The sequence below is a fragment of the Tupaia chinensis genome, unplaced genomic scaffold (genome assembly GCF_000334495.1).
Source record: "Tupaia chinensis unplaced genomic scaffold, TupChi_1.0 Scaffold000248_1, whole genome shotgun sequence".
Taxonomy (NCBI): Eukaryota; Metazoa; Chordata; class Mammalia; order Scandentia; family Tupaiidae; genus Tupaia; species Tupaia belangeri.
The window spans coordinates 1,760,781-1,778,809 of record NW_006159726.1 but is presented as its reverse complement, the minus strand read 5'-3'; the positions used below and the strand labels follow the sequence as shown (position 1 = coordinate 1,778,809).

Here is an 18,029-nt window from a genome sequence, read left to right as displayed (position 1 = left end):
ATTGATGGGCTAAAGGATGTACAAACACAAGAGATGGGTGTGAATGGCAGATGTGGTGTGTGTGGAGGAGTGGGGCCTGGGGAAAAACATTTGGAGGAGGGATACGGCGACAGCATCGTTGAGACAGGGGGATATATACCGAGTGTCTGCACTCTATGACTGAAACTAATTGTCTAAAGGTCATAGAAACGCAGTATATAGAGGTAAATACAAGATACAATGTGTGTGAAAGAGGAGGGTCTGAGGAAGGACATTTGGAGGTGGGACAGGGAGGGAAAGCATTAATGGCACAAAGAGGTGTGGTATTATCTGTTGAAGATATTTCATAGTTTTATCAACAGTACTAGGGAGAAATGTTCACCTGTTTAAATATCTATTTTGTAAGACAAATAATAATGTGATTGAATGTATGGAAGAAAATGTAAATAACATAAAAAAAACAACTAAGAAAATAGCCAACCTAATGGAACGGACAAGTCTGGAGTTGAATATTATATCCCAGAATTTAATCAGTAAGATTGGACCACAAGAGAAGATAGATGAGACTGAACTGGTGAAATAGAATCTTATACTTTTTGACTAAAACACTACTGATTTTCTTCTAGGCTTTGATTTCCGGATTTAAGGATTTTTGTCTTGTCTTAAGCTGCCGATAGGTTCATGTACCTACAATTTGAACAGAATCCTAACCTGTATCCTGGCTTTAAGTTTTAAGCAAAGCTCTCTTAGCATTTCTTTGATTTTGATGAATTAAAGCTAAAACTGCGTTTCTTGAAATTAAAAAAAATATTAAAAATAAAAATAAATTTAAAAATTAAAAAAAGATGTACAATGATGGGATTTGAAAATTTATAAAAAGATAAAATTTACTGTAGTATAAAACAAACCATAAACATGATCAAAAGACAAATTGGGAAAACTTTTGTTTTCAGGTATTGGGAATCCAAAGTGAACCAACCAGACAAAATTTCCTCCCTTCATGGAGCTTACATTCTAGTGGGGGTGGTTTTAGGTAAGTGACCCAGGGAGACCTCCATAGCCTTCCATAACAAAGGACATGGAAGAGCATAGTGACATAAGGGGAAATAATGAACCATAGTGTAATTCAGGAGCTCTAAGATGTAAATACGTTAGTAGTGGTGTGGGAAAAAGTAATTGTCCATCAGGAATACCAACTCCCAGAAGAAACTGCCACCTCTGGAGACATTGATCCCTCTGCACTATACTATGTCATTGTTCTGTATTTTTCATCTAGTATGTACTGCAGACTGCCCTGAAATGCAGTGATTTTTTTTTTTTTACGATTTTTCCACAGAGCATGTGCACTCACTGGAGAGAGACAGAAAAAGGGAAAGTGATAAATCATCTCCCAATGGAGAAGGCCATGATGCAATCCCTTTTCCTCCATTCTCCTCTTGGGATTTTGGTCACACACACACACACACACGCACACACACACACACACACACACACGCATGCATCCAGTGTGGTTTTCAAGCTCCCAGGTCCAGGACTCAAACTATGGTTGGCCATGTAGGAGCCCAGCACTTTAACCACTATGTCACCTGTTGGCCCCATGCAATGCAGTGGTTTGTCCATCTAGTTATCTCTTCCACAAGTCCACTTTTAGTCCATAGGTTATACCCATTTTCATCTGGCCCATAGCTCCTAGCATAATATCTTTTTTTTTTTTTTGGAGAGATTTTCACTGTAGGGCGCGTGCGCTTGCCAGACAGACAGAGAGAGACATAGAGACAGAAAGCGAGAAATCACCCCCCAGGGGGGATGGTCACGCCACAATCCCTTCTCCTCCATTCTCCTCTCGGGATCTTGGGCACGCACACACACGCGCCCGGCGTGAGTTTTAAGTCACCGGGTCCAGGACACGAACCGCGGTCGACTACGTGGGAGTCCAGCGACATAGCCGTTACGCTAACTGCTGGTTCCCTCATAATATCTTAAAGTAAATTCAGTGAATATAAAGTTGAACACTTGGTTCACGGTTACCACTGTGTCTTTATATAAGACCTTCACAAATAACATAACAGACATGTATTGGCAGTACACAAATCATTAATCAGTCTTTAAACTAAAAATGAGGTAAAACTGAAAAGTAGGGAAGTAAGCAGAAAAGAAGGAAAGAAGGAGGAAAAAGAATGAGGGAGAAAGGAAAGGAAGGAAAAGGAAAAGGAAGGAGACAGAAAGTGAGGTTTTGAGGGAAGAAGAAAGGAAGGGAGGGAAGGAGAGAGGGTAAAAGAGGCACTTCTTTTGTTACCTTTCTTCTTTGGTAAGACGTGCCAGTTTTCTAGCTTTGTGGGCAAGGATAAATCTAAAACATACAAACAAGAAAAAGGAGGAAAATTAATTGTTACTTTCATCCCTGGACTCATTTCAATAGCGACACATATGCCCAGTGTACAATGCTAAAATGCAGTCAGTAAAGACAAACTATATACTGGCTTATTTTATGTTCAAGGTCTTACTAATTACATCCCTGACACTGAAGAGGACCTTCTAGTTTCAGAGAACCAATGAATGACTGGCAATAATTTCTGCCTAGGATAACTCTATAACTGACCCACTTCCCCTCAGCTGGCTGGTGGTCAATAGGAATGAGTCCCAGGCCTCGAATGTACACTTACGGTTATCTGAGTCCTCACAACTTCGGCCAGTCCTTGCTCTTTGCTTTGATCTCTGTCACAGTGTCTCCCTAACACCCAGCCTTCTAGATTCTATACCCATTTCTAGTCCTATGACTGCCTGCACCTTAACAATTGACTTTTGTCTTGTTCTGACCCTTGGCTCTCTTTAAGATAAATTCATACCTGTCCTAGGGTCCATCTCAATTTTGGCAGTTCCAGGTAACAATCTCTCTAGGCCAGGTTCTGACCCCCAAGATATCCCCCATCTGTACGGTCATCCCTGGTAAGTTAAAGACTGGACTAAACTTGGGACCACTCTGGTGGGACTCAGAAAAATCTTAGTATCCCACATAATAACATTAATGATTACACAGCCTCCACAAGAACTCTTCTTACTAAAACACAATATTTTTGACAAAAGATGGCTTACCAAAATAGACCTACCCCCAGCAGGAAAAATGAAGCTGAAAATTAAAGTAACAGATTTAAAAATGTTATTGGAACAGATTTAAAAATGTTATTGGAATTCTACTTCCATTCTAGACATTGATTCATTAGAAGACATTATTCTAAAAAGCAGCAGTATACATTTTTCTACAGCTGTTTGGAGAATAGCATTATTGAGTTTAAGAAAAAAATCACTTCACAAAGTTTGAAGCACATTTATTAATTGTATGTGATTACCCTGTCAACACTGAATAGTAGCCACAACATTGTAATAGGGTAATGCCTTACCCCATTATAGCAGCATAGTTGCCATCAGGTTTGGTATCATCTAATGTGTAGGCAATTGGAGCTTCCTCTCCTTCAATAATCATGGTTCCACAGTAATCTTGGAGAAGAGCAAAATGAAGAACATAGTCATCTCCCTTATCAAACTACAAGTACCAGTTATAGTGAAGCCCAGGTTTTTCAACTTGAAAAGTCTGAAGGTTAAATATAGCATATTACATTCTAAATATATGAAGACAAACCAAACTGACGTGAAAAGGAGGGCTTTTCTGTGGGAAATACAAACAAACAAAAAAACAACCCACAGAAAAACAAACAAAAAAGCCCTTCTCCACAAAGGAGAAATGTGATATTAAGAGTTGATTCAGGCCATCTTTTAATGAAATCTAATTTTTCTTGCTGTTACACTTGTGTCTCCTATTTTTTCTTTCATAGGAAATGAAAATAAAACTGAAGATGTGCAAAAGAAATACTAGTCTTACTGTAAAATAGAAGGGACTGAATGTTTTTATTGTTCTTGTTATTTTTAGTTTTGCTATAGGGCATGTGTGCTCACTGGAGACAGACAGAGAAAGAGAGAAAGAGACAGAGAGAGGGAAAGTGAGAAATCACCCCTGGGGGGGATGTCCATGCCATAATCACTTCTCTTCCATTCTCCTCTCAGGATTTTAGGCATGCCTGCACATGTGCCTGCCATGATTTTCAAGGCGCCAGGTCCAGGACTCGAACTGCATAGTTGGCCATGTGGGATTCACTTGCCTTAACCTCGATACCACCTGCTGGCCTGATACTGAATGTTCACATTTTTAAGTTTATTTATTTTATTCATGATAGAGAGTGTGTGTGTGCATGAGAAAGAGTGAGAGGAAGAGGGAGAAGAAGAGAGTGAGAGGGGGAGGGAGAGGGAGAGGAGAAAAAAGGATTGAGCGCTGTACCTTCAACTGGGTCTCATTATGGTGTGATCCCCCTTTCCCAGTCCTTCAACATGTCAAGATCCTGGGCACATATGCACACACCCAGTGTGTTTTCAATCCCTGTGTACTCTGGCTCCCTTAACCAGTAGGCCACAAGGTTGGCTCAATAGTTTCAGTTTCAACAAAAGATTGTGACAAGTAGTGCTGAAACCACCAGGGCAAAGTGTTAAATGCTATTGGGTTGTCAGAAAAGTCATGACCTATTTTTTTCTATGTTTTTCTATGCGAAATGCATAATGACTTTTCTGACAACCTAATATAATCATATTCTCCTCATTCAGTAGACTATTCCTCTTGTCCCATCACTTACTTGCAAATTTAGGGTTGCTTGAACACAATTATGGAGTATAGAAAAACCAATAAGATAGTTTCAAAATGATGAAAAAAGGACAGAGAAAGAATCCTGAGGAAACACGCCTCCCAACTTGTGCACACACATGTCTGTCAGCCAACACACCTGAAGGCTGGAATTGCTGGCACACATCTCACCATACCTAGCACTTACTTATTTATTTATTCATTCATTTTATTTCAAATTTTGTCAAAGGGCACATGTTCTTGAGAGATATATATATAGAGAGAGAGAAGGGGGGGGAGAAAGTACCCCTTATGGAGCATGGGCACATTAAAATCCCTTCTCCTCCCTCTCTCCATCCTGTTGGCATTTTGGGTTTGCACACACATGTACTCGCTGTGTTTCTCAAGCCACTAGGGCAGGGACTTGAATCATAGAGTCAACCATGTCAGATCATTGCCTTAAGCACCAGGCCACAGAGCTGGCTCCACCCAGTTCTTTTTTAGACATGGTTGAAAAAGAGCTTGTAATCCTCCTGAAGCAACCTCTTAAATCACTGGGATTACATACATATGACAGTGTCCAGCCTTTAGATTGGACCAGGAATCAAATCTGAACCTCCCGTGTGGCCTCCAGTCTGTGGAACACAGTGTCTTAGTAGCATGTGTCACTGTGGCTGGCTTTCCATGGCCTTTTAACAGTTTTAATTTTTTTTCTTTAGAGAGAGATAGACAGAAAGAGACAGAGGATGGTGCGCCCCCAACAGGGTCCTTACTCCGCAATGCACCCTCAGTCTCAGTCAGCCATGATCATGGGCATACATGTGCAGAGAGAGCCCCCAGGACCTTCCCACACTCAATGTCCCAGTCAGCCACTGGCTTGCAGGGCAATTGTATGCCATTTAGGTTTTCTGGGGCAAGAAAAACATTGGGAAACACTGAAATACGGGCAGAAGAAATGTTTAAAGTTCATCCAAGAACTCAAGATGATTTAAACATATGGGAAAATTAGCTAAGGAATCACCTACTATAGGAGGGGAAGAAAGAGAGGAGACAGGGTTGGCTCCATAGTCTGGTGGTTAAGGTAGCTGGATTCTATTTGATTGACTGCATAGTTCGAATCTTAGCCCCAGCAGCTTGAAAAACATGCCAGGCACACATGTGTGCCTAGAATGTTCTTAGCAGGATGGAGAAATGGAGGAGAAAGGATTGCATTTTTTACTGTACCTTATTGGGGCTACATTCTCTCTCTCTGTCTCTCTCCCTTTTTCTCTCTCTCTCATGAAGCACATGCCCTCTGGCAATTAAAAAAAAAAGAAATTAAAATAAGATAAAGGTTTAAAGTGTGGTTCCTCAGTCACACTAGTTACATTTCAAGTATCCAGTACCCACATTTGGACAGTGTCTGTTGTACTGGCAGCCCTAGAACATTTCCATCACTGCAGAATCTAGCACCTTAGTGAACATCTTTGTGTCCAATTCTACCAGGTATGGCAGATAATCTGTTGAATATACATGAGTGAATACAATAATTTAATTTAACATAGTATAATATTGACAATAATGTGATATGGCCTGGAAATTCTCAGAATCCCCACTTTCGTGAATGGTTTTATAAACTCGACACATTAAAAAAGTATATTGGAAAATGTTCACCACTTCTTTTCACAAGATTTTGTGGGTGGATTAAACAAAATTTATATTGAATTATAAAAAGTTGTTCATATTCCAAGGAAAGTTAATTCCATGAGTTTGTGCCAATATATGTTTTTTGAAAGAATTGTACTTAGACCATGGACTGGGCTGGCCACAAAGCCTACTGGTTAAGAGAGCCAAATCCTATGCAGCTTCCAGCATGGTTTGAGTCTCAGCCTCAGTGACTTGAGAAACACCCCAGGAGCATGTGTATGCCCAAACTCCTCACAGAATGAAAAAATGAAGGAGATGGGATTGTGGTATGACCCTTCTCCATGGGGGAGGGGTGCTTTCTCCTGCTCTGTCTGACTAATTTAGGTATCCTCTATCTTTCTCTGGCAAGTGATTATACCCTCTGGCAAATTTTTAAAAAGGAAATAGAACCTGGACTAACATTTTATGTCCAAATTCCTCATAAAAACAATTACATGCAAATGCATGTCTTAGCATCAAGTTTCCTGCACCTTCTCTTGAAGGTCTTTATGTAAGGAAAGTACTCACCTTTTTTCCTCCAGAAGGGCTCTTTATAATAAACCATACACTTAATGACAGACCCCAAAGGCACACGAGAGATTAGCTGGTTTCTCATCATTGGCAGAGGGGGATTGAAGTGAATCTTCATGCCCAGAGTAGGAGGAATAGCGCTAATCACATATTTAGCCTGAAAGAAAAGCAACATAATTAAATTGCTGGTCTGTTTTGTTTTTTTCCTAATGTATCTTTCTCATTCTACCCTTGTCCTCTTTTAATCTCTTCTTAATAGAGAAGCAGGGAAGGTCTTGTGAAAACCTAAAGGAATATGTGGTTCTCTTTTCCCTTCTTTTAAATAGAGGTAGCTTTCTCACTTTTGGGAAAGGGACTGTCTATAAAATCTGGGATTCTGACCTCTTTACCCTAGTTTAAGGATTTGGTTACCTCATATATCTCACGGTTCAAGGTTTCCACAAGGACATTTTCTCCTGTCTGGTCAATGCGGATCACAGGCCTCTCCAGCTTCACTCGGTCACCAAGGAGGTCCATTATTCGCTCACTCACTTGACCAGATCCGCCCACAAATTTCCTCTCCTGGGAAGAAAAAAGGACTCAAGAAGTGGGTGGGAAATGAAGGCATGGCATAAAATGCTAAATGGCTATTTTCCTTGTATATTTTTATCCTAAGATGTGTAACATTTCGTTTTGCAGTCATGAACAATGTCTTTCACCGATGTTTTCTAATCAAGAATTTCAGACTTTTGACAAAATTACAAGTTTTCTAAGTCATTTTCTGGGCAATGCTCCTGTGGATTTCCAGGCTCCAATCTCAGTTGGAAATCGGTAGAATGACTTCTTGTCCCACCTGTCTGGTCACCACACCTGCTCTATCTTATCGGCATTATTTTGTTGCACTGCAGGGCCTGGCGAACCTACCTAAAGCTCGGCTACCACTTGGCTGGACACACCTAAGCCTGTTTCCTCTTCCAAGTGACTCAGGCACAGAACTTCTCTGCCCTCCTCCCAAGCTAACCTATTCCTTGTGGTAAGTTGCCCATCTCATCAGGTGCCTGCTGCCTATTTGGCCACCAAGGTCATTTCAACTCATGGTACCCAACCGGCCCTAAGCCCAATTTATTCTCTAGTTTTCCATCTTGTTGGGATTTGGGGCATACATGCACACTCCCAGTGTGTTTTTCATGTCAATGGGACCAGAATTCAAACTGTAGTGAATCATGTAGAATTCAAGTCCCTTAACCACCAGGCTACAGAGTCAGCCCAGACAAGCCTAGTCTTAAACTTACATATGTTCATAGCTGGGTCCTCACACTGGATACCTAACAACAGACTGTCTCTCATGAAAGCCATTTTCAGCTGTCAGGGTAAAGCTCTAAAAGCCACAAGCCTTCCTCCTGCTACAGTAGCTTATGACAGAAGGGTGATACCAATCTTTCACTTCAGTAGTGGGAATTTTCTGTTGGGCCTGTCAGAGAATGGACATCTACCTGCCCTCCATTGGTTGTAGAGATGATTCTAGTCGTGCCTCCACACTGCTTCACATACCACAGGAACCAGAGAGCAGAGACCTCATGAGTCTCTGCGGTGACACACAGGTTCACAAAGAGAATAGCAAGCCGCTTTGCAGATCTGGTCAGGAATAAACAAGAAAAAAATTAGCAAATGGGGACCAGCAGATGGCATAATGGTTACATCGCTAGACTCACACATAGTCAATCAGTTTGAGTCCCTGACCCAGCTGCTTAAAACTCATGCTGGGCATGTGTGCTTGTGTGCCCCAGACTCCAAGAGGAGAATGGAGAAGGGATTGCAAAGTGGCCATCCTCCCGGGGGGATGATTTCTTGCTCTCTGTCTCTTTGGTGAGTGCACCTACCCTATAGCAAAAATCTCTCTGAAATAAATTAGCAAATGTAGGAGAGCATCTTATTAATTCTCTAGAAATTAATCAAGTAATATATTTTCTTGGCTAAGTTTAGCAAAATTTGACAAGTCACAGAAAACTGGCATGAGAATCCAATAGTATAAAACACAACATAAATTTTGGAGAATATGAGATTTATTTTCTCCTTTAAAAAATGCCTTATTCAGAATCAATTTTTATTTCATATTCTGTGCTGTCAGAATTTCTTCTCACACACCTGCTCTTCCAGTGATTTCCCATGTCCTTAAGAGGCACCACCATCCAGAAGCAAACACTCTAGAAATTAACCTTAATTTTTCTCATTCCATCACTCTCCATCCAATGATCAGGAAGTCCTGTTACCTGACACCATAACACTCTATCTTCATCATCACCAGTTTGGTATCATCTATTGCCAAGAGTATTGCAATTTCGAAGGGCATTGCAGGGAGACATCTACGTCTGAGGTGCTCTGCTCGTTTCTGGTACCAACGTGAGGGCTGAGCAGCCCCAAGTTGGAGCCCCTCCACCCCTTCCAACTAACTTCCCAAGCTCATACCTAGTAAGGACAAAGATATTTCAAAGAGACATCTACATCTGAGGTTCTCTACTCATTTCTGGTACCAACATGAGGGCTGAGAAGCCCCAAGTTGCAATGACCCCCACTACTCACCTCCCTGGCCCATAGCTAGAAAGGTAGAAGAAAAAACTTTTATTTTTCTGTATTTTCATTTTTTTCTCATTCTTCTTTTCTCTCCTCTTTTTAATCCTTTATTTTGCTAATTCTTTACTCTCCTCTCCCTACATAGGACAAGGACATTGCAGGGAAACACCTACATCTGAGGTGCTTTGCTCATTTCGCACATTGTGCAAGCGCAACATGCAGTTTTTTTTTTTAATTTTTCGGACTGTTATTCTGTCTTTTCTTTCTTTTTTCTTTTCTTTTTTGGTTTGCATTCTCTTTTTCTCCTACCTCATTCTATCATTTTGCTGATCAGCTTCCACTCAGTAAGTGCACAGACAGGTTTATGTGCATAGTAGCCAAACCTCTGAATTTCGCTAGTCTTAGAGCTGCACAGAGGGACATATTCCTCTTCATAAATCTGAACTCAAGTCTCTCTCTGTGGATTTCACATTGCAAAACACAGTAGAGGAGAGCAACCGGCACAGAAGTATCTCACACCAAATGGAAACACACAAGCTTATGACCAGAAACCACAGAAGAGCACAAGAAATATGAAAAACTAAGAAAATTTCTCTCCCTCAAGGGAAAAGAACAACTCTTCACCATTCACAGACAATTCAATGGAACTCATAGATATGTCAGACGAAGATTTCAGAATTTATTCATAGTGACTAAACTAACAAAGATGCAGGAGAAGGCAATGGACTCTAGAAGATGTCAGAGTAAAGAGACAATGAGTTCCAGGTGATGAGAAAGTTCTTCCACGATCTGAAAGAAAAAATACACACCATAAAAAAGAATCAAATGGAACTGTTAGAGATGAAGGCTATAATACAGGAAATCAAAATCTCCCTTGAAAGTATTAAAAGTAGATTAGATCATGCAGAAGGTCAAATCTCAGATGTAGAAGATAAAACCTCTGACCTTGAAAAAAATCACCAAAAAAGACTGAGAAATGAGAATACTATATGAGAAATACTAGATACCATTAAATGTCCAAACATCTGGACAATTGATATCCCAAAAGGTGAAGAAACTAATAAAGTTATTAATAATCTATTCCATAAAATCTTGGAAGAAAACTTTCCAAATCTAGAGAGGCATTCAAAGACCAAGACTCAAGAAATACAAAGGGCCCCACATAGAAGATCTTTTACAAGGTACATTATAGCCAGATTGACCAAAACCACAGACAAAAACAAGACACTGACATTGGTGAGAGAGAAACATCAAGTTATGTACAAAGGTTATCCCATCAGGCTAACGTCAGACCTCTCATCAGAAACAATGTGAGCAAGGAAAGAATGGGAAAATATATTCAAAGTGTTAAGTGAAAAATAATTTCAACCAAGAATACTATACTCAGCAAGACTATCCTTCATATGAGAAGAAAAGATAAAAACATTCTCAGATAAACAAAACCAGAAAGAATTTACTAACACCAGACCAGCTCTTTAAAAAGTTCTGAAGGGAGTGCCATACCAGGAAAAACTAAAGACAGACACACAAAAATAAGAGAACAAAAAGCAACCAAGAAAATGTCCAACTTAATGGTAGGGATGAGTCCAGGAAGATCAATAATAACATTGAACGTTAACTTCCAGAATGTAAACAGAAGGATCAGACCACAGTCACTCTGCAAATTCAACAGAAGAGAGGTTAATTACATGAGCCTGTACAGAAGAAATATAATTTTATGAATTTTGACTAAAACGTTGCTGATTTTCTCCTTTGCTTTGTTTTCCAGATTTAAGGATTTTGTCTTTTGAGTTGTTGAAAGGTTCTGCAATTTGCTAATTTTTTTGGAAGTTGAAACATACACTTCTCATTTATTGACCCCTCTGGAATTGGAAAATATTTGTGGGTATCCTTATTTTGTGGCAGAATGGTTATTTGCCTAAGTTCAATAATAGTTATTGCCTTGCACCAGAAATTTGAAATACTGGTTATTGCCAGGGCTTCCACTGGAATGTCATTTCTGAAGATATGACCAAAAAGCTAAGGAACTAAGGTAAATCTCAAGAAAGCCAACAGAAGCTCTTGGAAAGATTGCCTGGTACCATAAATAGTTCTGCCTGGCATATAAATAAAGAATGTCACTTCCTGACAGGCCCAAAAAAGTTTCAAATACAGGCACTTAAAGGAACAGGCAGATGGTGAGTCCCTAACTTGGTTCAGAAGCCTTGGGAGGCTTTTTAAAGAATCTAATCTGAAGTTCCTTATAGAAGGTTCCAGAAAAGCCAACTAAATCAATTAGTATTATTATGGGGCTTTGTGAAAATAACAGACCAAATTGAGACTAAATTTATCTATCTATTTATTTATTTATTTATTTGCTAATGAGTTAGTTTGTGCCTCTTTGGTAAAAGGTGGAATGGAGAGAGAAAAAAATGTTTCAGAAGAAAATTACAATGCACTTCATACTACATTTTACCTTTGTCCATATCTGTTTTTTGAATTTTTAGTATCTATCCACTGTTTGAACAGAATCCTAACCTTTTTCCTGGCTTTAAGTCTTAGGCAAATTTTTCTTAACATTGTTGAATTTTTTAGTTGTTTAGTTTGGTAAATAGTTTCCCCCTTAAAATGAAATCTCTGTTCTAAAACAAAAAAAGACAAGAATGAAAACTGTAGGTATGAGAACAAGAGTCTTCTTGGACACTAAACTCTGAAGCCAAGGGAACGGACTTCTTTTCAGGTAAATTGGACATTCATTTATCTACCACAGCCTCTCATTTTATCTTTTCTTTTTTTTCTTTGTCTTAGTTGTCAGAGGGCATGTGTTTTCACCTGAGAGAGAGGTAGAGGAGGACAGAGAGCGCTCCCAAAGGTACATGGTCACACCACATCCCTTCTCCTTCTTTTCCCCATTCTGTCAGGATTTGGGGCTTGAGCACACACATGTGTGGTGGGTTTTCAATACGAGGTGGCCAGGATTCAATTAACGTGGTTGACCAGGTGAGATCTGACTCTCTTAAACCACTCGGCCATGGGGCCCACCCTCACAGCCTTATTTCTTGGTGGTTAATCATCTCAGAGAGAGAGGACAAGTTTTGATTCCAAACTAGGACATTTATATTGGAAACTTGCTTTCAGTTCCTCAGCAGAATGACTGGAACCACTTTGTCATCCTTCATCTGCCTGAGATATTGTACAATAGCAGAATATTGCACTTATTAAAGCTAAAACTGCTTTTCTTAAAAATTAAAAAAAATATATATATATACCCCTATTTAATGACTGGAACTATATAGCCTTAGCTAGGTGCTACTTTATAGTATGTTCATCCTATTAACTGAGTTTTTGCCTAAAATCAGACATGTGTTCATAGAAATGTTTATATCCACTGAACTTGCTACTGAAACTATTTATATTAGCTAAGATCCTTCGAATCAATAAAAAATAAATGGCTATTATTCAAGGATATTATCAATAATTTCCTAATATTAACTAATACTGACCAATATTGACTTATTAATCAATATTGTTGGTCAATATTATGGTATATTCATACAATCAAATTTAAGTACCCATAAAGATATATGTACGATCTCTATGTATACAAATGCTCATGATAATGTGTATAAAAAATCTTTGATGAAAAAAATAAATAAAATTAATTTAAAAAAAAAGTATTGTAATTTCTTCTTTTTTTTTTCTTTGTTTTTGGAGAAGTTTTCGCTATAGGGCACGTGCGCTCACCAGAAAGACAGAGAGACAGAGAGACAGAAAGCGAGAAATCACCCCCCGGGGGGATGGCCACACCATAATCCCTTCTCCTCCATTCTCCTCTGGGGATCTTGGGCACGCACACACACGTGCCCGGCGTGAGTTTAAGCCACCGGGTCTGGGACTTGAACCGTGGTCGACTACGTGGGAGTCCAGCGACATAGCCATTATGCTAACTGCTGGTCCCAGTATTGTAATTTCTTCATCCACATTGATCTTTCTGTGTCCATTTGCCCTTACTTGGTATCTATTTACCATACTCAAAACCAGATTCTTTTTACCTCCCTCACCACCATGGTCATGGTGTTCTTTTTGAAGTGTAAATATGGGCCAGTGCTTCAGTAGTAAGACATGTCACTCTGTGACGTTGACTTACATAGGAAGGTTCTAGAATTTGTTCATGACTAGAGACTTCCCTGAGTATGCCAGACATCTGCATGTTCATGGAGGAGGCTGGGGTAGGATTGTGGTGTGAGGACCCTGTTGAGAGTGATTTTTCTCTGTCTCTATCTCTGTTTCTCTCACTCATGGAAACAATTAATAAACTTAAAAAAGTGTAATTCAAGTCACTTCATTCTATGGTTTAATCCTCTAGTGGCATCCTATCAAAACCAGAATAAGATTCAGATATTTTTTTAAGGCCTTCAAAGCCCTAAGTGATTTAGCCCATGCTTACCCTTTCTTCTCATTCCATACTCTCTCCCACTTACTCTCATGTTTCCTCAGAAAGACACACTCTTATTCATCTAAGAAAATGAGCACTGGCTTTTATATTCCCAGAACTGTGACATTCTCTATTATTCTGCTATTGTACAATATCTTCAGAACTCTTTTCACTGTCTATAATTATCTAATTATTGGTTTGTTATTTTTCTATTGCTGTATCCCCCACTAGAATAACAGAGGCCTTATCTTTCTTACTCACCATAATGTTTCAGTAATTACTGTTGGATGATTGAATGAATGATTAGAAATGCCAATCAAACATTATTTTTAAGACATTAATAATGTGCAAAGGATATTCTAGGTGCTGTACAAAACACAAAATTAGTCACAGTTATCTATTCAGTTATTTTAGTTAGAAGACAAGCTGAAAGGACAGATGGGGGAAAGCAATTAATAGAATATAGGTGGGTGAATTTTAGCTTGGGATTGATAGGTAAATAACTAGAGACTATATCCTATTAGAAGGATATAGTCCAGAAAAAGAACTATTTCATGCAACTCCCAGCACTCAGTTTTGTCTAGCACATCTTAAATTTGCCAGTACTTATGTTCTCTCTGGGATATCTCTAATAAGGACCAATCCTCTTTTGGTTTTGATGTAAAGTTTGCATCTTGTTCATCTGGTTACATCAGAGGTAGACTTTTCCACCTTGTAATGCTGACAGTCTGGAGTAAATAATACTCTCTTTCATTTATTGAACTCTTTCCATACTTCATCATCAAGTTCATTACTTTGTTGCAATGCATAATGATTCTATAAAATAGTCATTATTTTTCCTCAGTTCACCAGCTAGAAAACTGAGTCTCAAACATAATTCACTACATGGTAAAACTTCACACCTGACACAAAATTCATCCTTTTAATTCCTCAAAATGCTTGATCATTAGTCAGCTGACAACCTTGGAAGTGTAAATAGTTGCCAAAGGCCATCTCTCTACTCTTCTATATTTGACCTTAGAAGTGTGTATGCTGAACGCATGCACTCGTTATTTACAATGTTTTCAGCCAAAACAACTTGACAACACTTTTCTGACAGTCCCCATCATTACAGCCTATAAAATGGTGTCATATATGCACTGAAGTGACTTAGAGTCAGTTTTGTTAATTTCCTTCTGATAACTGAAGAAATGAAAACTGCTGATTCAAGCCTTCCTTGCAGAGGCAATTTGTGATATCTATCTAAGCGGAATATCCAAACATTTGTTTAAAACAGTACTTGAAGGGGCCAGCAGGTGGCATAGTGGTTGTGATGCTGGACTTTCACATGGCTGACCACTGTTCAAGTCCCGGACTTGATGGTTTGAAATGCATGCTTGGTGAGTGTGTATGTGTGCCCAAAATCCTAAGAAAAGAATGGAGGAGAAGAGATTGTGGCATGGCCACACCCCTGGGGGGTGATTTCTCACTTTCTCTCTGTGTCTCCAGTGAGCCCATGTGCCTTATAGCAAAAATTTCTCTTAGGAAAAATTGTACTTTGAAGTGAAAGCATTCCTTGTCTCTTGACATGTCACCTCATTTGTACCTTATTTTATAGGTGATTTTAGGGGCATAATGTAAAAGTGGTAATATATATCTAAAATTTAACGTTGGCTCAGTTGGGTAGCCATTATTAAATATAAAAATAGTGCTCCAACTCCAGTAATTGCTGCCAATTTGGTGGAAAAGAAATAATCCTGATCTGAAATGAAGGGAGATCTAAAAGTAATTCTCTCTGGAGTGCCAGTCCATTCCTAATTATTTATTTGATTTGGAGTGCCAGTCCATTCCTAATCTTTTATTTGATTTATTCTGGGAGCCTCTGTAAGAAAAGAAATGAGAAGAAAAATATTTGAGCGACAGAAGGTCAAGGAAGCTTGTGCAATAATATTTTCATACTTTTTGCCTGCTGACTTTTAAAAAGATAAATGTTATACTATTTTTCTACATAAAAATATATACACATTATATAAAACTTGGAAAATTCATAAGTTAAAAAAAATGAGGGAACAGGTACCTTCACATTTCTGTCCACAGAAAGATAATCGCTAGTCTTACTTTGATCCATTTTTTTCCAGGTACAGGTTTTTTGTTGTTGTTGTTGTTGTTGTTTTTGTTTGTTTGTTTGTTTAAAGTTATGAATTATCTAGAGGACGTCTCTAGAAGTTACTCGTCGAATCATTGAAGAGTTGGACTACATCATGTCAATATTTCCAATGTATTTACATAGCTGTGATCACATTGAAAATATAATCTATGTTTAAAAATGACCATAATTGAAAGAGTGATCAATGTTAGTCTTTGAACATATGGCTGTACTTTAATTTGAAAAACAATAGGTTGGATATACTAGGGATTACTTCTTTTTTGTGTAATTTCTTTCTTTTTTTTTTTTTTAGTTTTTTTTTTTTTTGCTATGGGTTGTGTGCATTTTCCAGAGGGAGACAGAGAGAAAGCAAGAGAGAGTGAGAAATCACAACCCCCCACCCCCCAGGGAGGATGACCATGCTACAATCCCTTCTCCTTCACTCTCCTCTTAGGGTTTTGAGGGTGCTTGTGCATGCGTGCTCACATACACTTGCTCACACATGCTGGCACTGGGTCCGGGACTTCAATAGTGGAGTTGGCCATGTGGGATCCAGCTGCCTTAATCAGCATGCCACCAGCTGGCCCAGTGACTACTTCCTTTAATGCTAATAAATGATATGTTTATCTTGCTTAGGAAGGGTTAAAAAATACCTGGTGTTTGTATACTCTTAATATCTCAGAATGCTTTATTTTGTCATATGACAACCTAGAATATTAAGTGGAGTAGACCAAGAGCCATGATAGAAAATGTCAGGTCTTTGTAATCTGAAAAAAAGATAACCATTCCCATCTTCAGGAAGCTTGAAAGCTTTCTGGGGAAAAAAGACCTAACTAGAGCCAGTAGGCAGTGTGGAGATTACGGCAACTGGATCCCACATGGCCGACTTTGCTGTTTGAGTCTCAGACCTAGTAGCTTGAGAATCATGCCAGGTTCGTGTGTGTGTGCCCAAAATCCCAAGAGGAGAGTGGAGGAGAAGGGATTGTAACATGGCCATTCCCCCCTGTGTGTGTGTGTGTGGGGGGGGGGTGATTTCTCACTTTCCCTGTCTCTGTCTCTTTCTGGAGAATATACATGCCCTATAGCAAGTAGCAAAAACTAAAACAAAAATTTTAAAAATACATTTTAAAGATCTAGCTAAATTTATTAAAAGCTTTTCATAACATACTATAAAAAAAATGTAGATAATTATATATTTATTGTATTTTGAAAATTTAAAGTATACAAGGGGAAAAAGAAAAGTAAAACGTGTAAGGGACACAAAAATGGAAAATGATCTATTGATAACATGTATGGTAATATCTTTGACTGAACCAATATACAATGTATTCACAATGAGTAAACTCATTTGATATATCATATTTATACACAGTAATGGAATGTAAAATAAATAAATAACATTTTAAAAAGAAGTTACTGAGAAGATTCCTCATGGCTCCTGAAAAGTAGTCATTTCAGGGTAAAAGAGAAATGAAGAGTTCCTACTGATAATTCAGCCTCCAGCAAACAAGCTAGTGTGATGACTAGAAATTACCGCAGGACCACAAGAAATATGGGAAAGCAAGAAAATACCTCTCTTCCAAGGGAAAAGAATAACTCCTCTTCATCCACAAGCAGTTCAATGGAAATCATGGAAATGTCTGATAAAGAATTTAGAACATTCACAATGGTGAAGCTAACAGAGATAGAAGAGAAGAGAGTCAATGAACTGCAGAAGAGAAAGGAGAAAGAAGTTGATGAGTTCCAGGAAATTCTTACAAGATCTAAAAGAGAAATTACATACATTAAAAAATAATCAAATGGAACTGTTAGAGATGAAGGCTATAATACAGGAAGTCAAAATCTCTCTTGAAAGTATTAAAAGCAGACTAGATCATACAGAAAATAGAATCTCAGATGTAGAAGAGAAAATTGCTGGCCTAGAAAAATCCACCACAAAGACTGAGAAAAATGCCCAAAAATTTGAGAATAATATACGAGAAGTACTAGATACCATCAAACGTCCAAACATCCGGGTAATTGGCATTCCAGAAGGTGAAGAGACCCATAAGGGCATTGATAATCTATTCCATGAAATCCTGCAAGAAAACTTTCCAAAC

At 38.7% G+C, this 18,029-nt stretch overlaps 1 protein-coding gene across 1 annotated transcript in view; it reads right to left on the bottom strand.

Annotated features, from left to right (window-relative positions):
• MAOB (monoamine oxidase B) overlaps nucleotides 1-18,029 on the bottom strand; it is a 148,702-nt gene that overhangs the window by 21,146 nt on the left and 109,527 nt on the right. The window contains exons 6-10 of the mRNA XM_006148865.2: nucleotides 8,314-8,455; nucleotides 7,253-7,402; nucleotides 6,839-6,998; nucleotides 3,378-3,474; nucleotides 2,276-2,329 (exon numbers count right to left, since the gene is read on the bottom strand). Coding sequence (XP_006148927.2) covers nucleotides 2,276-2,329; nucleotides 3,378-3,474; nucleotides 6,839-6,998; nucleotides 7,253-7,402; nucleotides 8,314-8,455 — 603 coding nt within the window. The remainder of the gene's footprint in view (nucleotides 1-2,275; nucleotides 2,330-3,377; nucleotides 3,475-6,838; nucleotides 6,999-7,252; nucleotides 7,403-8,313; nucleotides 8,456-18,029) is intronic.